Source organism: Macaca fascicularis, chromosome 17 (genome assembly GCF_037993035.2).
Source record: "Macaca fascicularis isolate 582-1 chromosome 17, T2T-MFA8v1.1".
Taxonomy (NCBI): Eukaryota; Metazoa; Chordata; class Mammalia; order Primates; family Cercopithecidae; genus Macaca; species Macaca fascicularis.
This window is the reverse complement of record NC_088391.1, coordinates 39,516,053-39,541,351: the sequence shown is the minus strand read 5'-3', so window position 1 is coordinate 39,541,351 and position 25,299 is coordinate 39,516,053. Positions and strand designations below refer to the sequence as shown.

At 36.0% G+C, this 25,299-nt stretch overlaps 1 protein-coding gene across 2 annotated transcripts in view; it reads left to right on the top strand.

Moving 5' to 3' along the window:
• DIAPH3 (diaphanous related formin 3) overlaps positions 1-25,299 on the top strand; it is a 494,792-nt gene that overhangs the window by 40,529 nt on the left and 428,964 nt on the right. For both annotated transcript variants that reach the window (XM_065533305.1, XM_065533304.1), the window contains one exon: positions 10,988-11,164. In XM_065533305.1, coding sequence (XP_065389377.1) covers positions 10,988-11,164 — 177 coding nt within the window. The remainder of the gene's footprint in view (positions 1-10,987; positions 11,165-25,299) is intronic.

Genomic DNA, 25,299 nt, shown 5'->3' with positions numbered 1-25,299 from the left:
AAGGTCAACTTGATCTTGGAAGACTTCATGTGAGGGTGACTTTTCAGCTGAGTTTTGAAGGATAGGTTGGAATCTGGGCTGGCAGGAGTTGGTGTAATTTTTACTTCTTAATAATTTTACTTCTGGCATACCAATGAAATGGATTCGTAGTGGAAGCATGTCAGGTTGGCAAGTAGAAAGCGATTACTGATGTCTTCAGATGACTTTTTGTGTATGGGTATTACAGGTCTATGCTTTTTAAAATAAAATGTAATATATACAGAGCTAATTTACATTACTTCTCAAGTATACAGTATTAATATTTAAATATATGCAATTAGAATTGTACTTTGAGTAGATGGGTAGATAGAACTTTGGGGTTTCTTGAATGTTAGATTTTTTTCAATGATATGTGTGCTCCTTTTTGAATGAATGTTTTTCTTACTACCTTATATCATGGTATTAAGTAACATAAATTTATCCTTGTTTTTAATATAGGGGACTACTGTAAATTATCAGTGTTAGGAAGAGTCTGGATTTTCCTATTGAATATATAAAAGGCATAACACCTGGCATTCTCCCTTGATATGCTATGTTAATTATTTTTTATTTAAAATATTGTTGAGAAAAATTTAGCCAAGGCAAGAAGCAATGGCTGGGGTGTTCCAGGCCTAGAAGAAATTATTAATTTATTCACTTAACCAATATTAATATAACATCCACTACATGTTTAGAACTGTGGTAAGTTCAGATTTAGTGAATAAAATAACAGTATCTGTTCTCAAGGACTTAAAGCCTAGTTCACAGGTAGTTAAAGAATTGTATACAAATTGACTGGGTGCTGTGGCTCACGCCTGTAATGCCACCATTTTGGGAGGTCAAGGCGGGCGGATCATGAGGTCAGGAGATCGAGACCATCCTGGCTAATAAGGCAAAACCCCGTCTCTACTAAAAATACAAAAAAAAAATTAGCCGGGCGTGGTGGCAGGCGCCTGTAGTCCCAGCTACTCGGGAGGCTGAGGCAGGACAATGGCGTGAACCTGGGAGGCGGAGCTTGCAGTGAGCTGAGATCCCGCCACTGCATTCCAGCCTGGGCGACAGAGCGAGACTCTATCTCCAAGAAAAAAAAAAAAAAGAAAAAAGAATTGTATACATATTATATGATGCAAGCACTAAGTCTTTGAGCATCTAACTCAGTCTTGAGGAATCAAAATAGGCTCTTACATGAGCTGTAGTTTAAGTTGGGAGCTGAAGATTGAGTTGAAATTAGCCAGGTAAGGGGTTGGGGTATGAGATGTGGGTAGGTTTTAGGCACAAGGAACAGCCTGTGCATGTTTAGGAGGCTCTAGGTTGTTCATTGCCTCTAGATCGTTCAGTGTAAGGTGGTGGAGTGGTGAAGAGATTGTCTAGAGAGGAAATAGGTTCAGATCAAGATGGACCTTTGAGCCAAGAGTGTTATCCTTTAAGTAAGGAGGGGGTATTGAAAGAGTTTAACCACAGAAGTGAGGAGCATGATTGAATTTGCATTTTCAGGAGTTTGAATGGTGTTGGGGTACAGAATTGCTATAGCATGGTAGGGAGAGAGGGCAGTGAAGAGATGGAGGCAGGTTAGAAGGTTAGGAGGCAGGTTAGAAGTGGCCCGAGCTAGCGACAGTAGGGACAGAGAGAAGATGAATTAAGGAGGTGCAGTCCACATGCTTTATGTCTTTATTAGTTTTCATTACAGTTATCACAATTCAAATCACCTTTCAGCAGAGCTGAGTCATAATCAATTCATATCATCAGTAAGCACCCCTTTGCTTCTCTCGCCATTGAGGTCCATTCATTCTTCTAATCTGATATTATCTCTCAAGTCCTTGAGACTTTCCAAACCCTCCTACTTTGCCCTTTGGAACTCAAAGTCTGTCATCTTCTTTGAATGTTCTCTTTCCTCCTTGCTGTAGTTGAAACCTGCATGTTCTTTGATGGCTTTATTTTCCTGGTGGCTTCTTACTTCAAAAGCTTCCAGCTCTCTTTGAAGCATAAACCATCAGAGTATACAACCTGTTGGTTCCTCCTTGTTGGTGGTCTCAACTGTAGGTCTTTTAGTCCCTCCCACTGATTCACTGAAGGCATTGGAACTTGAGTTACTTTCTTCTTTTCTACCACAATTTCTGCTATCATTCCGTGTCCACCTACCAGAGGTTCTTAGTTTGTGGTCCATGGACCACCAAGGGGTCTTGGTGGAATTCGTGGTGTCCTTGAAGAAAAAATTAAATCTTTATTTTCTTTAATCTGTAAATGAAATTTAGTATTTCTTTCAATTATGCATATAGGAAAAAAACCTATCAGCATACCAGAAAAACCCACAATAGTATTTGGCCTGTGACTTTATCACCAACAGAAATCAGATATTTTCAAAGCACAGTAGTTACTGAAGATATTTCAAAATGTGGTTTACATTTGGCACTATGTTGAAATTAGACTTGTCATTACCTTTGTTATTTAATGCAATAGTGAAGAACATTTACTGATACATTAAAATTTATTAATATTTTGATAACCTCATTTTACTTTAGTTCTTCGTATATATTTTAGACATTTAAAAGTATTCTATGAGGAACTCTGTAATTATCTATTGCTATATAACATTTCTCAAAACTTGGTGGCTTCAAGCAATAATAAACACTTGGTTTCCAAGCCGTTCTTGGATGGTTCTGTTTTGAGGTCTTTCATGAGATTATAATCATCTGTAGCCTTGATGGGGCTGAAATATCCATTTCCAAAGTGGCTCACTCATGACTGGCAAGCACGTACTAATTGGTGTGGGGAGGCCTTGGTTCTTCCTTGTGCAGGCATCTCCAAACACTGCTCCATGGCATGACAGCTGGCCTTAGAACACATATTGCATGTTGTAACTTATTTTCAAGCAATTGAAGAAATTTTAAGATCATAAATGTGTTTTTCATTTAATAATAAAATACTATGTGAAACCTAAATGTGGACAAAATATAAGTAGATAATCAAGTATTTTTTGGTAGGGAGGGAACAGTAAGTTTTCGTCTTTTCAAAGAAGCCTCTGGCTAAAGAACTTCTTATAAATTTCACCAAAATACAAATTAAGAGCCAAAAAAGCCCATTTGTAACATTGAGGAATATTGAAGTCAGAATGCAATTGATGGGATGGTAGGAATTGTTCCTGGATGATAAGTCTATGGCCTAAAACCGGCCTCGGCTTATCATACCTGAAAGATTGAATGGTTGATTTTTCTCTCCACAATAATACATCTTTGTACCAGTGATGTCACTAGTGTTTAAATGTAAAGACCATGGAACAGGCAGACATACTGCTTAGCAGTTAACATGTACTATAATTTTCATATCAGCATCACAAGTTCCCTGTTGTACTCCCATTCCAAAGCCCCCCTCTTAAGGTACTTTTCCCCACTCTAGAATGAATCGTTCATTCCTGTTGCTAGTTCACTTGGCTTATTTTCTTGGGGACATTTAAAATATTGTACCTTAAATTATGATCCTTTATTGTATATTTTTCTCTCAAATGGTAAGCATCTACAGGGATGGTAACTATGTTTTATATATTTTATCATCTAGTAATTGCTCATTCATTCATACCTTCAGCAAGTATTAATTGACTGACTGCTAACTATCAGGTACTGTGCTATAGGCTGCATATACAACGTCACTATAATGGTTATCTGTTGGTATGTAACAAGTTGACCCAAAACTTAGTGACTTAAAATAGCAAACATTTATCATTTCATACCACTTCTGTGTGTCAGGAATTTGGTAGTTGCTTAGCTGGGTGGTTCTGGGTTGGGGTCTGCCTTGAGTTTGCACTAAAAATGTTGGCTGGAGCTACGGTCATGTGAAGGCTTGACTGGGACTTTCAAGATGGCTCACTCACATGGCTGTTAGCAAGAAACCTGTTTATCTTTTGGCGGAAGCCCTCAGTTCTTTGTCACGTTCTTTGCCTCCCTTCAGGAGTTCTTGAGTGTTCTCATGATCTGGCAGCTGGCATATTCCAGAGTGAGTGATCCAAGAAGGAGCAAAACAAAAGCTGTAAAGTCTTTTATGATCTAGTCTTGAAAATTGCACTCCATAATTTCCACAATATCTATTGATTACATAAATCAGGATCACTGGCGCCATCTTAGAGACGGGCTGCCACAGTGATTAAAACAGTTGATGGTTTGTCTAGCATGGCTCTTACATTTTAGTTGGAAAGAGACAGAGTTAAAATTACGAAATAAATGAGATAATTATAGATTTTTGTAAGTCATATGAAAGGACATAGGAAGAGAATGTACTGTGTGTTGTGATGGAGAAGGGGTGGGTACATGCGCTACTTTAGATAAAGTGGTCAGGGAAGGCATTTCAGCCTTTTAAATCCAAAGATGAGAGTGAATAGCACTTTTATTTCCTGTTAACACCTCTCTGTAATAGGTACTATCATGGGAGGTTTCAGTAGCTTAGTTATGGTAACACAGTAAGCAAGTGGCTGGGCAGGATTCTGAAGTCAGACTCCAAGAGCCTTGCTTGTTTTTAATCAGCAAGTTCCCAGGTTAGTAATAAAGTTAACTAAAGAGCCAAGCTATGTTAGCTGTTAGGATTTTGCCCCCTCTTTAAGCATAGTGTAAGACTGCATGAAAATAGAGAATTTCAAGCAATATATTTTATTCTGTATTTCAGGTATGTATTTGGATAGAATTGATTCTATAATGAAAAGGAATTTTTGTTTCCTTAATAATTCTCCTGGATTTCGTGAAAATTTCTACTCCCTTCTGGGTTCTAATGAAGTATATTTATGATCATATGTAGTTTTTTCATACTTGTGAAATTGTAAGATGACTAATTATAATATTTTCCTTTTATTTTAAATAAAAAAATCACTTCCCTTGTTGTTTAAAGTGTTGTAATACTGAAAACCTCAAACACCGAGTTTTCACTTTTACAGTGATACACTACAGCTAAAAATTCAGATTGATTTTTTGAACCTTTTTTTTGGTTAATTTTTTTTAAACTGTCATTACTGATTATCAGTGTGATTACTCAGTATGAGATAATACTCAGTAGGGTGCTCATTTAGCTTCCCCTGAAGATAAGTGATACTAATTTATAAAACTTAGCATACCCCAGACACAGTCAAAGCCATATTAATTAAGTGTGGTGTACCATCTCCAAATTGGCATTATAACAGAATCTCCTCAGTCTTGCATGTGTTTAATTCTTCAACAACGGCAAATTGTTTGTATGCTTCACCTCTCTGGCTTGTGTTTCTTGCTCAACTTTAAGAGAAGAATTTTGTATAAAATTATGAAAATTTTACATGAAATAGGAAGTGCACAAACTGTAATACACACACATACACAACCCTCAGCCAAATTGCCAAATACAAGATAACCAACTTACGGTCAATATTAGGGGGATTCCTGTCATATTTTTATGTAAAAAGTATTTTTAAAGTTTGCTCAAGTGTTCTATTGTGCCTTGGTTTAAGCACATTGTGTGTGCAATTTAATCAAAGATAGATTGAGTGATTTTTCCATGTGTGAATGGAGTCATAGTAACCTCTCTTTTTAAAAATGAAACTTCTTTTAAAACATGTAAAATGATTTGATAGTAAAGCTCACTTTGCACCTAGCTTTGTAATAGTGCCCAGATTTTGTAGAATCTGCCTGGAGTGCTCAATAGTGCATGGAATGCTTTTACTTTTAGCCTGAGATATTCACTAGTTGCTATTCCAGTATAGGAGGAAGTTTCAAGTTGCTATTCAAGTTGCTATTCCAGTATAGGAAGAAGGATTGTACTTACTTTTCTTTTATATTTCTTTCCTTATTTTTTTCTTTTATCCCTTCTTTTCTAGGAAAAGGAATAAAAGCATTATATTGAAAATGTGAAATACTGGTTGATCCTTTTGTATCTCATATTACTATTTTGCCCATTGTGGATTTAGATGCTAGAAGAAGGGAGTGCTATTTTTTTCCTGTCTTGCTTTCATCCGTCTATACTAGTGGTAGTGTACAAATCTATTTTTCCATTTGGGTAAAATTTATCTTTTCCCCAGAGTTTTAGGTGCTAAGCTTATGGGATAGGTGTGATAATTATATTTTATTATTAATATTATTACCTTTACAAATTATGTTATTGGTACAAGTATGGTTTTATTAGCTTTACTCTTGAAAACATTAGGGGCTGATTTTTTTCCTTTGTCCTATTTTTGCGCTCAATACTATGAAATTGTTAGGTACAAAAGTGTTTTGGAACTTGTTCTTTTATTATAATCTACTGTAAGGATTAAACAAATGTATTCAACCTAATGCTGCATTTCAAGCTCTTAGCCTGGTGCTCTTCATATAGAAAAGGCTCAGTAAATATTAGTAAAAATCTTATTAATTTTTATGACTTTTAAGGATTCTTTTTAAAAAAAGTTTTGGTTTTTGGTGAAAATTAAGATTTTATGTCTTCTATCACTGTTAGAACCATTAGGTTATGCATTTTCAAATTAGCTTGTGAAGTGCTTAAGCTTATTATTCCCATTTATTGACATGTTTACATTTATAATATTGATGTTGCATTAATGAAGTTTTGCTTAATTTCACTTCATTATAAGTTTGGCATATTAATTAAGCTACACTGGATTTTTTTGGGGGGTGTGTGTGTATGTAAAGAGCCAGGATAGTTTCTGTGCTTAGGAATTGATATTATCTGCACAGAAATGATGGCAATGAAGTAGTGACTTGGGAGATAAGTAACCAGTCCCATTTCCTAAAACAGTTTTTTTGGTTTCTCTCAGTTTCTTTCTTTTTTTTTTTAAACATCAATAATGAGGGTACAAATGTACACAGGGATAGTATCTTCTGGACATATATTCATGCGGAGACAGTTTTATTTTTCTGAGTTATTCCAGAGTAGGAAATGCTTATGGTGGTGGGTTAGATGCCACTCTTTTTTGCTATTATAATACATTTCACATACCTCCTACATTTTCTGTATAGCTATATAATTACCTGTTTATGTGCTTGTCTCCTCCACTTGATAATTATTTAAGGTAAGTCTTATAAAGGCTTATTTATCTTTGTATCACCAACGTCTAATAGACAACTGTTGATTGCTCTTCATTTCTTTTTGTAGATATGGGATTTCATCCCAGAACAAGTTAAGAAAAAGTTATATATGTATCACTTCCCTACAGCCTGAAAAACTTCTTTTACACTTTTTGTAGTACAGGTCTGCTGGAGACAGATTATCTCCGTTTTTGTCTGAAAGTGTGTTTCTTTTGTTTCTACTTATGAAAAGTAGTTTCACTGTATATGGAATCCCAGGATAACACTACAGTTGATCCTGGAACAGCATTGATTTGAACTGCACAGCTCCCCTTACACACAGGTTTTTTTTCAAAGAAATATATTGGAGATATTTCAAGATTTTCAATAATTTGAAAAAACTTGCAGACAAACTGATTAGAAATATCGAAAAAAGAAAAAGTTCTGTATGTCTTGAATATATTTAAATAGTAGTCTATTTTCTCACTTAATACCGTAAAACATTTACAAATCTATTATAAAAAAGTTAAAATTAATCAAAACTTATAGGCACAAGCATGAACTAAAGATGGTGCCATTTGCAGTCAAGAGAAATGTGAACAAATGTAAAGATGCAGTATTGAACTATAACTTTATGAAATTAACTGTACCGCACACTATATTACTCTGTTAATGTTGTAGTCACCTCTGGTTGCTATTCCGGTGAGCTCAAGTGTGTTGAGTATCTACTTAAAATGTCATGTGACACTAATCACCTCCACTTGAGCAGTTAATCTTTCCAGTAAATTGCGTATTTCAGTAAAAACTGATCTCTTGCGGTTCTTGAGTATTTTTCATCATGTTTAGGGCAATACCGTAAACCCTGAGTAACACCATGGGACCCATACAAAGTGCCACTGGTGATGCTTGAAGTGCTCCCAAGAATCAGAGAAAACTCATAACATTACAAGAAAAAGGTGAATTGCTCGATACGTGAATTGTATAGATTGAGGTCTGTAGCTGCGTTGGTCACCATTTCAGGAGACAATTCATCTTGTAAACATATGATGTAAACTTACAGTATTGATAAATATAGTACAGTATTGCGAATGTATTTTCTTTCTTTTTAATAAAATTTTGTTTTCTCTAACTTATTATAAGAATACAGTAAATACATTTAACATACAACAATGTATTAATTGACTGTTTATGTTATTGGCAAGGTTTCCAGTTAACAGGAGCATATAAGTAGTTAAGTTTCTGGGGAGTCAAAAGTTATATGTGGACTTTGACTGCCCTAATCCCTGTGTTGTTCAAGAGTCAACCCTACCTTTCTTTCAGCACTTTAAAGATGCCATTCCATTATCTTTTGCCACCATTGTTTCTGGTGAGAAATTAGCTGTCATATCATTTTTTTTCTTGTTTATATAATGTATTTTTACTTCTCTGGCTGTACTTTTATGGTTTGCTGTTTATTTTTAACTTTCAGCAGTTTGACCATGAAGTGCTTAGGGGTATGTAGGGGTGTGTGTGTGTCTGTGTCTTTTGTATTCTTTTTGGGTTTTGCTGAGCTTCTTGGATCTGTGAATTGAGTTATACATATATATATATTTAATCAATTTTGGAAAATTCTTAGTCATATCTTCTGAAATATTTCTTCTGTACCATTTCCACTCTCTCTTCTGCTTCTGGACCCCAGTTACACTTGTGTTACAACATCTGATGTTGTATCACAGATCATACTCATTTTTTTTTCTATCTCATTATTTTGTTTGTGTTTGAGTTTGGAACTTTCTATCAATCTGGGTTTAGGTTCACTGATTCTTCCTCAGCTTTCCAGGTGACTGTTAAGCTCATCTAAGAAAATCTTCATTTCTGATCTATTTTTTATTTCTAATTCATCCTTTTTTTAAAAAAAATAGTTTCTGTGACTTTGCTGCTGCAATTATTCATCTCATGTGTAATGTCTACTCTTCATTATATCCTTTCAGGAAAAAATTGCCAATTTTAGGGTTAATGTAGAGTTCTCTTTTTGTTTTCAGTTCTACTTCTGGCTATTTCTTCAGGAAATCTCTTTGACCAGGCTTTGCCCCAGCCTTTAGATGGCATTATGACATGCTCTTTGAAAGTCCAGAATGTGTCATGGGAATTTCTCTCCATTCTTTTGCCTAGTCTATGGCCTTTGGAGGGCACCTGTTTGCATATGCCTTATGAAGTATTCATACAGCTTTCCTGTTCTGCTCCGAACCGTTGGCTTACTACCCCATTCAGTTGGTGAAGACTAGGGGAAAGAATTGGTAGGTGGGTATAGACTTGCCAAATGGCTTGGGCTTCATGTGGGGCTCCTTGAAATTCTAATGCCAACACCCATGCAGCTATCAATATTTCCTTAAAAATTTGGCTGGCTTTTCTTTACCCTTGTTTAACTTATTCTTCTTCCTCAACTGTTTGTCAGGGATAAGAGCATCTTGTTGTTTTCTGGTATTTGATCCTTGTAAGTTTCTTTGGGTCCTCAATTTTCTGTTGGGTTGATAACAGCAGCAAGTATAACTTTATATGTTTTCTGGTTTGTTTTGGTCGTTAGAATGAGAGCAGTGGTGTTTTTTGACAACTTTCTAAATCCTACAGGAAGCTGTCGTATTCTTAGTACTTTAATGTTTAAGTGATGTTAGGTGGACCATGGGTGAGTGCAGTACATAGTATTTTTCGTAGACATTATCTTCACAGTAAATTTAGAAACCTGTTTCGAAAGATAATACTTACCTTTACGTCTCATTATTTGAAGAAATCCTATTTCTTTAGTGAATTGAGTAAACAATACTGTGACTTAATTGTCCTTTTAAATTGAGACTTTGAGGTATCAGGTGTTTTTAATGGCTATACTAGCTCTGTCCATTAAAACTTTTTGCAATGATGGAGATGTTCTATATGCATTAGTATGCTGGCCACAAGCCACATGCGGCTCTTGAGCACTTGAAATGTAGGCTAGTTCAATGAAGGAACTGAATTTTTAATATCATTCAATTTAATTTAATAATCATACATAGCTAGTGGCTACCATAATGAATAGTACAGGTTTATATACAGTATATATGGTGAGAACAGTAGCTTAAAATGTATACAGCAATGATGAAAAACTCATGGAATCACTGTGCTGTTTGAGTATACTTGTATTCTTGATGCCTGGTTCAGCTTAAGACTTTTTTGCATTTTTGATTGTTGAAACATTGTATGACTCATGAAATGTATGAGTCTGGGTTCTTTGTGAGCAATAGAACTTGTGAAATTCAAACAATTTTGAATAAATGAATTATTAGCTTTGTAAACGAATATCTATGCTTTTTTGAAATGTCAGCAAGCTATTTGATTATCTAGTTATAGAAGAAATCTAATTGCAACAAAAATCTAGCTTATTTCTTAAGGCCTTAACCATTCTCTCATGTAGATATTCAAGAAGTTTACATACTGACCAGCCTGAACAAAGATAAATAGTTTATCAGGCCAATAAACTATGAAGATAATTCAATTCCTAAAAATTCCTAAATCATGTTCCCCTCCCACCCCCACTCCAAGAGACAGTATGCATTATGGAAAGGGCAATAGGCAAAGGGGCCAGGAAGGGGTGGGGGATGGGACACTGAGTACTAGTTTGGGACCAACCCTAAATTAAGTAATCTTCTTTCTAAACTGCTTAATTTACTAATATATAAAGCAAAGGTCACCTGTCATTAGAATCTCAAATCTATGTGAGGTTTTAAGATTAGAAGGACTCTTTCAATGTTGTCTATCTTTAGATAGAACGGTTACTGAAAAATTTTCACCACTCTTTATTATTATTTTTAATTTTAAATATTCCAATGCTGAATGCCTCCTGATGAAATCACAATGATAACGCGATTGGCCCTCTTTGTTTTTCTCATTTTTGAGATGAGATAAATGTTGGGAAAGGAAATACTTAACGTGTGTCATTCTGTCTTTCTTTGTAGCTGGACAAATTTGCCAGCATAAGAATTCCAGGGAGCAAGAAAGAGAGACCTCCACTTCCCAACCTGAAGATGACATTTGCAAGCAGTGATTGCTCAGCGGCACCTTTAGAGATGATGGAGAACTTTCCAAAGCCATTGTCAGAGAGTGAACTCTTAGAACTTTTTGAAAAAATGATGGTAAGAATTTGATTCTTTAGGAAATGTTTGAGGAAAAAGCCTTAGCTTTTGCTCATGTTAATGGAACTCTAAGCATTTTTGGTAGTCATATTCCATGGCTAATTTCTGATGTCACTTAAGATAGCACTTTGGCCACAAAGAGTTTTTGGATTACAAAAATACGAAATCTGAAGAAAAACAACCTACCAGGTTTTGGTTTCGCAGAGAGTATGTAAAAACAAATACTCCAAAGTATCGAATGGTATATTTTTGTCTTGAGTAGATTATCTAAGTCAGCGGTCCCCATCCTTTTTGGCACCAGGGACTGATTTTATGGAAGACAATTTTTCCATGAGCGTTTCGGGGGTGGTGGAGATGATTTTGGGATGAAACTGTTCCACCTCACATCATCAGGCATTAGTTAGATTCTCATAAGGAGCATGCACAATTTACCATGGAGTTTGTGTTCCTATGAGAATCTAATGCCACTGCTGATTTGACAGGAGGCGGAGCTCAGCCGGTAATGCTGGCTGGCCTGCTGCTCACCTCCTGCTGTGTGGCCCAGTTCCTAATGGGGTTGGGGATCCCTGACCTAAGTGGTCTGAGTCCAGTCCATGTTAAAATGATAGTCACTGTGCTCTACTGTTTTCTTTGTTATGGGCTGGATCTTAGACCTGACTTGTTCTATTCTTTCCTTAGTTTTTAGGATAACCAGGTTCTTTATGCATCATTTATGTCTGTAGAGACTTGAACTCACCTTTAAGTCTTTTTCTGGGTGCCTAACCTTTTTCTGGTTAGCCTTTGTCTCTGTTAATGAGTCTTATATGAAGATAACTCTCTTCAGTACTATCTTTGAGGACTCAAGATCGTCAAGTGCTGTTTTCTCCCATCTACGTGCTATATATCGAACCACTCACGTAAGTTATCCATCCATGAGATTCCAGGATGGCACTTTTATGGTTCACTTGTGGCTACTAGGTTAAAAAATTTCATCATAATTGTTGCTGCCATCTGAGTAAGTGGACTAAGTAGCCCATTGATGTTAAATATTTATGGAGGCCACATTTTATTTCCAGAAGTTAAAAGTACAACTACGTAGGAAGTACCGAATATAGTTTATGCTAGTGTTCTGTTACTGTTAGCTGGGAGGGGGCTAATACTATAAATTTTAATATTATTTAGAGGTCAGATGAATATCAGCATTTTTGAAATATTTACAGAATACTTTTTAAAATAACTAGGCCACATCACTTTTTCATCCTTAAGCAGGTCTACCTATTGGCATTAGATTTTGGTGATCAAATCCTCACTGGAGTAACTCAGCAGAAATAAAATGAAATTGTTGCCTTCTCAGGGCTGTCCAGTTTGCTAAGGGACAAGATGGTTACAACGAAGGCCTTTTTAAAAAATAAGGAACAGATTCTTTCTTTCCCTTACTGATTCCTTGAGTATATTACAATACTCTGCAGGGAAAACTTGCTGTTGATTCTGAAGCTGAAAGGCTTTTGAAGGGTATTTTTGCCTTCTTTAAATGTGGATTAGGATATTTTTCAAACTTCTCAGCATACCATATTTTTGACAAATTTAGAGCTATTTCTATGTCTGGAGAATGCTAGATTTAAACTGGCTTGATTTGTGGCTTATACATATCTGTTACATTTTTATTAGTAAGAATTCTCTTGAGAAAGCAACATTGAATAATCAGACATGGTAACCTTTTGGCATTTGTACCTACAGAGGCTTTATACCATTTAAAGTTTGCATCTAGGTTCTTTGCTTTGGCATTGTGCAATTTTTAAAATGATTGTTCTTATTTATCATTATCAAAGGTATTTAGTAATTTTTACATGAAGTAACAACTTTGTTTTGAAGAACACCTCTTTTCCCTCCTCAAGACAGTCCTTTGAAAGACTGTGCTGACTTGATTATTTAATGAATGTGAAGTACAGTGTAATAACTTCAACATTTGTATTCATTTCACTTGGGAAATTGATTTACTTCATCTCTGGGTAATAGTTTAGTTTCCGTGTGCATTCTTAAAAGTGGTGTTGAATTTTTAGTTATACCTAAAGGCTTTTTCCCCTGTTTGTCTTTAGGTGAAAGCTGAAATTCTAGCTCAAAGCCCATATTGGTTTCTGTATGACTATTAGATATGTGAAATTGTTGTGTTTGTCACTGCATTTATAACTTACGTTTCTAAAGTCAATTTCAGTGATTACTCCAGAACTCTTAGATACTTGTAAGTAGTTTTTCTTGAACGAGGTGAACATAATCGGTATAAGTTGGAAGTGGCTAGTTTATTCCAGTTGTTGAACAACCTTTAAATCAGCCTCTCAGCTTATTTTTCTTCTGACCCTGGTTAAAAGTCCCAGGTGGGTTCCAGATATTTCCTATTGGTTTCAGATAATAAAAATCCTAGCTTAATATAAATTAATTTTCACCCAAAGAAAGCTGCTCCTTTTCCCCTGTTCAAGTTTGTTCCATTTCTAGTCTCCGGTAGGGGCAATTGTTGGGGATGTGGTTGGCCTCTTCTGTTTCTCCATCTTGCTTTTCCATTCTTCCCTATTCTCTGGGCTGAATCTGTCTCTTCTAAGATTAGATTGGGGTAGGGGGAGGGAAGAAATGAGCACTTGCTGGCCTGAGTTATCTGTTGGTACCCTAGAGTGTTGTATTAGTTTCCTATTGCTGCTATAACAAATTACCATGGACTTTTTGTTTAAAGCAACACACATTTATTATAGTTCTGTAAGTGAGAAATCCTGGTCGGCTTGACTGGTTCTGTGGCAGTCACACACCATGTGAAAGAAGTGTGTGTCACTGTGGCACACACTTGTTTACTTTACTTTTCTTAATTTTCCTTCTCTCTGGCCAGTTTTTTTCCAGTTTACTCTCCATATCCCCTCTTCTATATGTTCTTTTACTTCCTCTGGGTGTTGCCTCTGCCTCTCAGTCTTATCTTTATACACTTGAGTTTTCTGCACACTCCTTTTGGGGGACTGGAGCCCTTTCATGTTGTAGAATATCTTTTATATTGTGACACCTTGGTATGTCTTCTACAGAAGAGCAGTTATAATCCAGCTTTCTAAAAGATGCTGAACCTCAACACATCAGAAAGTGAACTCATCATATTAAATACACCCCCCGACACACCCACCCACCCACTCACCAAAATTTCTGCTTCACTCTTAATTTCCTATCTCAAAAGTCCCCACTGAAGTCATACTTGGGAGTCATACTTGATCTCATTAAGGCATCGGTCACATCCATTTACTTCTCTATCCTCTTTAGCTCTTAATTTTATTTCCCCCCTGCTTTAGTTCAAGCTTTCATGTCCTCTTATCTAGGATATTGCAGTGTTCTCTGCCATTTATCTCCCTTTCTGCCTCTGTTAGAGAATTCTTATACTTCATTTTTGTATTTTTTTTTTTTTTTGAGATGGAGTCTTGCTGTGTCACCCAGGCTGGAGTGCAGTGGCACAATCTTGGCTTATTGCAACCTCTGCCGCCTGGGTTCAAGCAATCCCTGCTTCAACCTCCTGAGTAGTGGGGACTACAGGCACACACCACCATGCCAGCTAATTTTTGTATTTTTGGTTGAGATGGGGTTTCACCATTTTGGCCAGGCTGGTCTCGAACTCCTGACCTCACGTGATCCACTCGCCTTGGCCTCCCGAAGTGCTGGGATTATAGATGTGAGCCACCGCGCCTGGCCTTATACATACTTTAAGTCTTAGTTCAAGCATGACTCTAGTTATCTTTGCATATGCTCTCTGGGTTACGGATCCCTTAAATCTGCTTCTCAGAACTGCTTGTGTATGAGTCCATTGTGAAATACATTCTTTTTTTACTTTTCGTTTTTTAGATATCTGTCTTCCCATTAGATTAAATCCATGCAGTATCATCCATTGGTTTATCATACCAAACAAATGTCTGTTAAGTGCAGCTTCCTAACTTAGATTTCTAGGATACTATATTTCTCTTCACCTTAGACACTATACCTAGATGGAGATTAGCTTTAATTGCTAGTCAGCCCAATAACACAAAAATATTAAAATAACGAAAGGAAGATAGCTTTTTTCATGCATTCTACCTTTTCTTATTTTCACTATCAGTTGAGAGAATGAAAGCTGTGCAAGAAAGCTCATCTATCAGGATGCTATCATTAACAGGCATTAAATGAGTGCCAGTGATATCAAAATCATTCTGACAAAAATCATTTTAATTCTGGACTTCCTGTCTAGAATTGTTGTAACTGTAGAAAAAATGACCTGATAAAATTGCACAAAGTACTTAAGTATGAATAGTGATGTTCTATTTTTTTATTGGGAAGATGTTTATCAGACTTTTTTGTAATGTAGGAGAAAGCACATTTATAAAATGCCATCATCATCTCTTAAGCATATGTTTGAAGTATGTCCTGGTAGTAAGAACTTAGATGACCTACTGTCTAATACATATATTGGCTTTTCAGTGTGGGAAACCTGGTTTGGATAATACCAAAGACATTCATATTTGACTTTGAAACAATTTTCCGTGTATAACATAGAGTGGAATCTAATTTTGTCCCGCAGTGTTTTTTTAAATTATACAGTATTTCAGGCATACAAAAAATGTAGAACATAATATTAAAAATACAACCACAGGTATAATTGAACTCCCTTTTGTAATTCTTCTAATTCCCGCTTTTATCTTCTTTTCTTCCCTGAGGTGAACAGTACCCTGAATCCAATAGTTTTGGTCCCATACATTAAAGAAACTTTCCTTTTTTTTTTTTTTTTTTTTTCTGTATAAGAATACAGTTGTATGGAACAAAACCTTTTTTCTTCTGAGATATTTGATGGTAAATTGCTGATTCAATGCCCCACAATCCTCTAATACTTTAGTGTATATTTTCTACAAGTAAGGACTTCCTTCTATATAACCAAAATACAACCACCAAAATCAGAAAGTTAACACTAATCAATTTCTACCTCAGACACTATTAAAGTTTTATCAATAGTATCAATATGCTCTTTATAGCAAAAGAATCTAGTTCAGAATCATATGTTGCATTCAGTTACGTTTTTAAAATCTTCAGTCTGGAATATTTCCTATGTTTCCTTGTATTTTATGAATTTGACAATTTTGAAGATTGCAGGCTGGTTGATTTGTAGAACATCCCGGTTTGCATTAGTATTAGACTTTTTAAGTTTTGCAAGTAAACAAATGTAAACAGGATATCTCATACTTTAAAGATTTATATTTTTCTGATTATAAATGTATCCGAACATCTTTTCACATGCTTATTGGCCCTTTGGTTTACTCTTCTGTGAATTTCCTGTTTATATTTTTGCTCATTTTGTTGTTTGAGATTTCCATCTTTTTCATATTGATTTGTAGAATTTCCCGTATAGCCAGAATAATACTCATGTGTTCAGTTTTTAGGTGTTGCAAATATCTTGTCCTAGTCCGAATCTTGTCTTTTTACTTTTGTTAGTGGGGAAGGGGAGCTGAAGTACAAAAATGTAGAATTGTGGTCAAATTTATCAAGCTTTTTATGGTTTGTCCTTTTTGTATATTATTGAAGAAATCTATCCTGACATCATAAATCCATTCTCCTATATTTTCATTTAAAATTATTAGAAATATATATCTCTATGCCTGATGTGAGAGGTGGATCCAATTTTTTTCCACATAGTTTTCCCAGCAGCATTTATTTGAATAGTTCATTCTCTTTTATGATTTGTAATATCTCTAGTGTTACAGATCAAGTTTTTGCACATGTGGGTTTGTTTCTGAGGTTTGATTTTTGTCCATCAGTTGGTTTGTCTAATTCTGCATTTATGTCTGTTGTCTTAGTCACTGCAACTGTATAATAAACCTTAATATCTAAGAGCCCTTTTTCCAGAGGAGAAAAGAAGAGCTCAGGTGAACCGATAAAAATCAGATATGACCATGTGCTTTTGATATTTTCGGTATAGAGGTGGGGAAGGTTCATCTTGCTAAGCTTATTCCATATTGCTACTCTTAGGGTACATGCTAATGACAATTTCTCTTTCTTTATTCTCTTTAATTCTTGGTGTTAAAAATTTACGCATAGCTATTATGTTGGTCAAATAAATGAATACCTATTGTGTTGAGTGTGCAAGGAATATCTTAAGGATCAACCAAGAATCTGAATGAAAAGAAAAACCAACAAAGACCCCTTTGTGTTAATTCTCTTAAGTGTTTATTGACAGCTGTGGATTTCTACCAGCAGCTTATTTCAAGTATTAGTATTCTTTACAAATCTACTTTCCTATATCATGAACATTTTCTATTTCTTACAAACTAAAAACGTATATTAAGGCTTGACTAGATAAAATGAGAGAGGTTCTGTGGGAATGCTTTGTTCTGATTTATTACTTGTCACTCTTTTCCCTCTCCATTGAGTAGAAATTGAAAAATTCAGGGAAAGGTGGTTTAAAAGCAATCCAAATAATAACCCAAGTATGAAGAGGAAGAGGGAGAGAGTATAGTAGTTCAAGGCAATTATCAAGTTGATTCATGGGTTGTGTTTGTCAGGGGGATAATGTCAATGTTTAGTTGTTTCTTCTAGATCCAGATAAATGAGACAATAAATGATTTAGGTGTATTGGATTTTGCCTGGTGGGATTTTTTAGCACCACTAAAATGGTTAGAGGGAGGAATTTTAAAGGGATAAATGTTATGGTAATATTTTAGCATGCTATTTCACCAATTAGGAGCTGTGCAGGCAATTATTTGTGTATACCTGTGAAGGCCTTTTCTCAGTCATGTTTTCTTCTGTAAAAAAGTTGGCCTTAAGAAAAAAGTTGTATCTTAAGTCAAATGACCATTTTATCCTTTATGTAATTTATGAAGAAATTGTCATTTACTTAGAAAAGTTGAAAAACAAATATATGAATGAAGATCCTTTTTCATCACTGGTAGTGTTTTTTTTTTTTTTTTTTGAGATGGAGTCTCGCTCTGTCCAGGCTGGATGGAGTACTGTGGTGCGAGCTCAGCTCACTGCAAGCTCCGCCTCCTGGATTCATGCCATTCTCCTGCCTCAGCCTCCCAAGTAGCTGGGACTACAGGTGCCCGCCACCACTCCTGGCTGATTTTTTTTGTATTTTTAGTAGAGATGGGGTTTCACCGTGTTAGCCAGGATGGTCTCGATCTCCTGACCTCGCGATCCGCCTGCCTCGGCCTCCCAAAGTGCTGGGATTACAGGCATGAGCCACCACGCCTGGCCAATCACTGGCAGTGTTCTTATCTGTAGGATTACACAACAGTTGTCTGTGATTGTAGGTGCTTATGCATACACTTGAACAATTCTGGCAAGGTTACATTCCAAAATAAATTAGAGTTGTGCAGCTTTCTGAATATTCAGCTCACTTCTTGTGTGTTCTGCTAAAATTTACAGTATATGAAAGAAAAGTGATATTTAAATTTCTTATTATCTCATTGTGTATGTGTGTGTGTGTGTGTGTGTGTTCCTTGATACTGCATTATGATCAACTGAAATTTGTTTTTCAATTAAGATAGTTTACACTCTTCCCATATTCTCCAGTTAGAATATTTGGCCAAAAAATAGTGTTTATGAGTTCATTATCAATCTCTGGGTAAATGTCATTCTTTGGCTGCTGTTCTATTAATAAGCTAGCCATCTGACTTTCTTTTAATTTTAATGGGAATTGAGTAATCCAGTGTCTACTGGATAAGACAATGGAATTTCAACCCTGCTATTAGTAAAACCAAAAAATATAACTTTTTAATAATCACATTTATGTTAAAAATGATTATTTAAAGGTTTACTGTAAGGACATAGTAAAGCTCATAGGCAAAAGATTTTATAGCTGTTTTAAGCTATTTTATAGCCTCAATGTATTTATAGACAGCTTGAATATAGAAAAGTAGTAATAAAGTTAATTCTAAGTTCCAGGTTCTTGGTAGTATTTATCTTTTAGTTTTCTAATTATGTCTAAACCCAATCTAAGAATAAAATTTATTAAATTGCAGAACTAGATAAGATTCATTTTGTCTGCCCTATTCAACAGTGTATAATGACCCTGAATGAGGTCATGAAATCTTCTGTTTTTTTAATTTGGCACTAAGCCTTTCATGGTAGTAAAAACCTTAGTGTAATGAAAAGCTTGACCATTTGATATTGTGTGATGTCAAAGATGAATTCAAATGTAGTTAAGAACAGAATTACACTTTTAGCAGAACTCTGGATAAAATTGTGCTTATATGATGTTGAGCTCTGTCACAAAAGGGGAAATTAGGGGATCATTGTGGACCTCTTAAGATGCTTAACCAATTTGTGGCTTTAATAATATAATGCTAGCAAAACAGAGACTGCTACCAAGAATAATGATGTTGGCTTTAACCCCTAAAACAAAACATAATGTTATTGAAATTAGATGATTTGCTGTTGACTTAGTATGAATAAATGTTTGGTTTTGCTATGGCAGTGCTTCCAATTTTTGTCTTCCAACATTATGCTTATTGTTCCATTACAATACTGTATTTCGCGTATCCATTTTGTAATGCTAGTCATGCTCTGCCTGTCTGTAGTGTTTTTCCTTTTTGGTTGAATATCCTTCCACCTGACCATCTTCAGCAACTTGCTGCTTGTATATATTCACTTAATTCTGCAAATAGTCAATCATTTTAAATTTAATCTGACTCTCCATGGTGTTAACTGTCCTGCTCAACTTGATGTATGTAAATTTAATGAGCATGCTGTCTTGTAAAATCCACAGCCATGAATGAAAATATTGAGTCTAACGTGTGTAATTCAGTTGGAAAAATGTCTGCTCTCTCCTTGCTGTTCTCTGCTTGATTGTGCCTTAGTGCTCCAACAAGTTGCATGTATGTGCACAGGTACTAAATTACATATTTCCCCCCTCTGTTTTTCCAATAAAATGTGAAAAAATATTTATTTGGTACTATTTTAAAAAAATCAGTCTAGTAGGGACTTAGGGTCCCTAAAAGCAGTAGCAAACTGGCAATTTGCTGGTGTGTGGGAACTTCTGACCCCATGCAACTTGTAGGAAGACTCTTTGGGAATGTCTTAAAAGTTGCTTGCTTGACCTGGTTTCCAGGTCAGGGCTGCTGCTGACTAATTTGGTGTCCTTGCGCAAGTTACAAAAGAGGTGTGTGCTTTCATTCTGGATGGACACAGCACCACACAAGGCCACAAGTTTGGAAGTCTGGAAGGGATGATGGAGTGAATCTGGAAGGGACCTTGACCCCATTCATTCCTCAACCAGGTACTGCTTGGCAGGGGTCAGTCGTTATATTGACTCTGTTCTAGGTCACTGAGGTTTAGTGTGGTTCTGCTAGTGTTCCCTGGAAAAGTGGTGGATTTTAGCTTGGCCATCTCTGTGTCAGTGCCACAACCTGAAGATTTCTACCTCCAGAGTTGGAACTTATTCCCATCAGTGTTATCTGAAGATTCTTGAGAATTTTAGGAGCAGCAATTGCTCAGTGTTCTAGTCTGGGGCTGTATCATCTCCAGCTTTAGTTCCATCTCCCAGAAGATTACCTGCATCTCATAGGTTTGTCCTAAAATAGGATGAGCAAATTCTATTTGAGAACTTTTCTGTTATCTTCTTTATTTAGGAAATATTTAAAAAGTGACCATGGTGTTCCATGCACAGTGAAGGAGGCAGCATATATAGAAATATTTCTTTTAAATGTTATCTGTGAGGGAGAAAACAGAGAGTTACATGTAAAGAGCCAGAATTGAGGGAAGTTTTTTTGTTTAATTTTAATCCATTAAAGATTAACTTGCTTATATATTGATACTCAACCAACTGAGAGAATTTAGTGAAATAAAATAGAAGAGGATAATAGACATGTAATGCCCTTTTTGGAGGTGGGAGGAAAGGGGATCTCGAGCATAAATGAACAGGAATGTCTTTGGATAGATGCATTGGTTGGGTAGGGAGAGATTAGTGTGCAAATAAAATGGTAAAACAGCAGGAAATGGAATTATAGCTTTCTTTTCATAAAGAGAATTGAAATTTATTTACTGAGAATGATAGGCAGAAGTAGTAGTTTCATAGTTCCTGGAAAATAGCTAAGGTTTGAAATAAGTACCGTATGAAATGTGAAAAGAGAGACTAGTAGGATTTTCCATAAATGTTGTAAGAATTGATGAATCAACAGTGGCCTGCCTTGGAAGAAAATGGAAGGATAAAAAAACTGGAGGTTTTTATTGGGGCGAAGAAAAAGGTGGTTTGGGAGTGGGAGAAGTGGCAAGGTGGAAGATTGAGGTCAGAGATAAGGATTATGGAGATTCTGATGGTGCCTGTGGCGGAGCAGGTTTTAGATAATGAAAAGGTACAAGTGTGGTCATTAGGACTGTAGCTGAGGACAGTGGAAGTGGAGGTTGCATTGGCGAGGAAGCCAAGGACACTCTAGGGCAGGGGTGCCCAGTCTTTTGGCTTCCCTGAGCCACATTGGAAGAAGAAGACTTGTCTTAGACCGCAACTAACATACACTAACACTTTTGATAGCTGATGAACTAAAAAAAAAAAAAAAAAACCGCAAAAAAATCTCATAATGTAAAACATTATGAGATTATTAGAAAGTATTCGAATTTGTGTAGGGCCACATTCAAAACTGTCTTGGGTGCGAGCTGGAGAAGCTTGCTCTAGGTCCATTGTGGGTGATAGCAAGGTGTGGAGTGACAGAGGAATCAACCCAAGTTGATGGCAGTGGACATGTTCAGTTAGATGGTACTAGCCCCAGGGAAATCGGATTTTAGATGATAACATAGATAAATAATATGGAAATAAGAATGAGGGAGATAAGATAGAACAGAGCTTAAATCTAAATTAAAGAACATGGTCAACTTCCAGAATTTTCCTAAACCTCAGCTCTCTCCTCAATAAAGAGGACATACCTCAAGTTACTGAGGATTAATTAATGCTTATAAATGTTTAGCACAGTGCCTGGCTCAAGAATTTGACCGTGTTTTAAGATTACAGGAGTACTAGAGGTCTTTGTAAAATGGTTCTGGGAGAATGGGTGAGAAGGTCAGTGCACAGAGCAGGTTTGGAATGAAAATAGGAGGAAATGTAAACAGTTGGAGAATTTTGTGTTTTGAATGGAATTCTGTTACCTGTGTCTGACCTACTTAACCCTTCCTCTTAGGACCCTTGGATTTGTCTTGATTGTGGTTTCGTTAGTCTCCTTTCCTCCTTCAATTCAGTGTGTATTTACTATAGCCGAATATTCTACAAACCTCTTCTTTTTATTTAGGGAATATAAAAAAAACACTTCTTCTTTTTTTTTTTAATAATGATATTCTGTTTTTCTTTTTTTACCCCAAATTATTTATAAAAAGTTCTGCTATTAAAATATTTTAATTTAGTCTTTTAAAATAACTTTTTATTTTGAAATAATTTTAGACTTACAAAAGAATTGCAAAAATAGTATAGAGAATTCTTGTATACCTTTCACCCAACTAACCCTAATGTTTACATCTTGTATAACATTAGTACAATTATTAAAACTAAGAATTGAATACTGAGATAATATTACTAACTAAACTACAGACTTGCTTCAGATTTTGCCAGTTTTCCCACCCATGTCCTTTTTTTTTTTCCTTCCAGAATCTAATCCAGGATCACATCTTGCATTTATTTTGTCATATCTCCTTCAGTCAATGACAGTTTCTTATCTTTTATGACCTTGATACTTCTGAAGAATTAGGGTTAGTTATTTTGTAGGGTGCTCTTAATTTGGGTTTGCCTGATTTCTTTTTTTCCTTGTGATTAGATTGAGGTATATTTTGGTATGAATACCACAGAGGTGGTCACCCTTCTCATTAGGTCGTAGCTGGAGGTTTGAAATATCAGTGTGTCCTATTATTGATGGTGTTAGCCTGGACAACTTTGTTAAGATGGTGTCTGCCAGCTTCCTCCCTTGTAAAGTTAGTATTTTCCCTCTATAATTAAGGAGAAAAAGGATATCTGCACAGTCTTAAAGTATCTCCTCAGTTTATTTTGCTATTTAGGTTATAATCTAATAATATCATTTTATTTTTCAAATTGTTCTAGTTTTGGCCACTTAACAGTTCTTGCAGTTTGGCTCATGTCCTTTTGACTTCCTTCCTTCCTTCCTTCCTTCCTTCCTTCCTTCCTTCCTTCCTTCCTTCCTTCCTTCCTTCCTTCCTTCCTTCTTTCCCTCCCTCCCTCCCTCCTTCCCTCCTTCCCTCCTTCCCTCCTTCCCTCCTTCCCTCCTTCCCTCCTTCCCTCCTTCCCTCCTTCCCTCCTTCCCTCCTTCCCTCCTTCCCTCCTTCCCTCCTTCCCTCCTTCCTTCCTTCCTTCCTTCCTTCCTTCCTTCCTTCCTTCCTTCCTTCTTTCCTTCCTTTTTCTTACTTTCTGGTACCGCACTAATTTGGTCTTCCTAATTCTGGTCTTTTTGGATGACATAGCTGTGTTCCCATGTATTGAATGAAAAAAGAAGTTTTCCAAGTATTCTACTTCTGAAATCTATTCTTAGTGCTAGTCAGATTAGCACAGTAAAACAGCACAGTGATTCCGTTTAGCTATAGATTTTAATTAGAAAGTAATTGGCCAAAGGAAAACTATTTTTTTGATGTGGCAACTCTCAGTTTCCCCTGTCAAAACTGTGTCTATACATTTACAGGTGGTCCCCAACATATAGCAGTTTGACTTAACAATTTTTCGACTTTACAGTGGTGAAAGCAACATGGATTTGGTAGAGACTGTACTTCAAATTTTGAATTTTGATCTTTTCCTAGGCTAGCTATATGCAGTCTGACACTGTCTTGTAATGTGGGGCAGAAACTGAGAGCTGCAGCTCCCCTGTCAGCCATGAAATCATTAGGCTGAACGGCTGACTATACTGTGTCCCCAGCATTTTTTGGATATTGTGCTTTGTGTGTTCGCATTCCACCATGTCTACAAAATGTGCATCTCTGTATTCAAAATGTTATTATAAAATAGCATTTGTGTTAGATGATTTTGTCCACCTGTAGGCCAATGTAAGTGTTCTGAGCACGTTTAAGGGAGGCTAGGCTGAGCTGTGACATGCAGTAGGTTAGGTGTATTAAATGCATTTCTGCATTTCAATTTTTAATGGCTTTTTTGGGACATAACCCCATTGTAAGTTGAGCATCTGTATATTAGGAAGTACTATAAATGAGATAATTCATAATGTATATTGCTAACATGTTGTTAGAACTTTAACATCAAAAACAATAATATGCTCTTCAGACAGATTAAAATTTTGAAGAGGTGACTTGTCAAATAATGTTTTTGAATGAGATATATTCAGCCCAATAGCCAGTTGATAAGATTTTTCCATTTAAAGGGTAGAGATTTATTTCATATATCCATGGAAATTTTAACCTCATTCAGATTACTCACTGAGCCTTATGTATTTATGTTTTCTTTGTATTTCCTGTTCAGTATTTTACCTGTAATAGATATTTAATGAGATACGTACATGTATTGACATACTGATATACTGAGGCAAATGGCCATTTTAGAGCTATTTTACAATCTGTGTCTGCAGTGTCATTTTGTACCTATGCAGTGTGGTAGCACAGTAAAACAGCATGTTTTACTGACCTGTGTTTGAATGGAAGGATCAGTTAATACACAATAGTTTATATTGCCTTTTTTTTTAAGATCATCTATATGTGTTTCTATATTTATTCAGTTCAATTTGAAAGAAGTCTTATTTTAATATCAAGTAAATTTTGTTCAGATGGTATAGTGGGTACTGTGGGTACCCCCTCCCAGCCCCTTTTTACCAGGTTGGTGCACCCATGCCCCAGGTGATGAGCATTGGCTTCTAATGGCTCATAGATGCCCCTTTCTCCAGAGATTTGCCCTCATCAGAACTAGGATTCTGCAGCTAATGACTAACTTGAGGTTGTTGACGCTGGTTTCTGCTACCAGGTTATCTTGACTGTGGTGCATTTCAGGGTGAAGTGAGAATCCACCAGAGGCCACCTTTAGTATGTCTTTTTTCCTCTTTTGTCTTACCTCCTTTACTCTATCCTGAGAGCAGCCCCACCTGCACCTGAATCCCTGTTTCAGGCTTTGCTTTTAAGGGAAACTGACCTTAGATAATGGAGACACAACATGATAATTTTGAGGAAATATAAACTAAGAAGCATAAAAAATG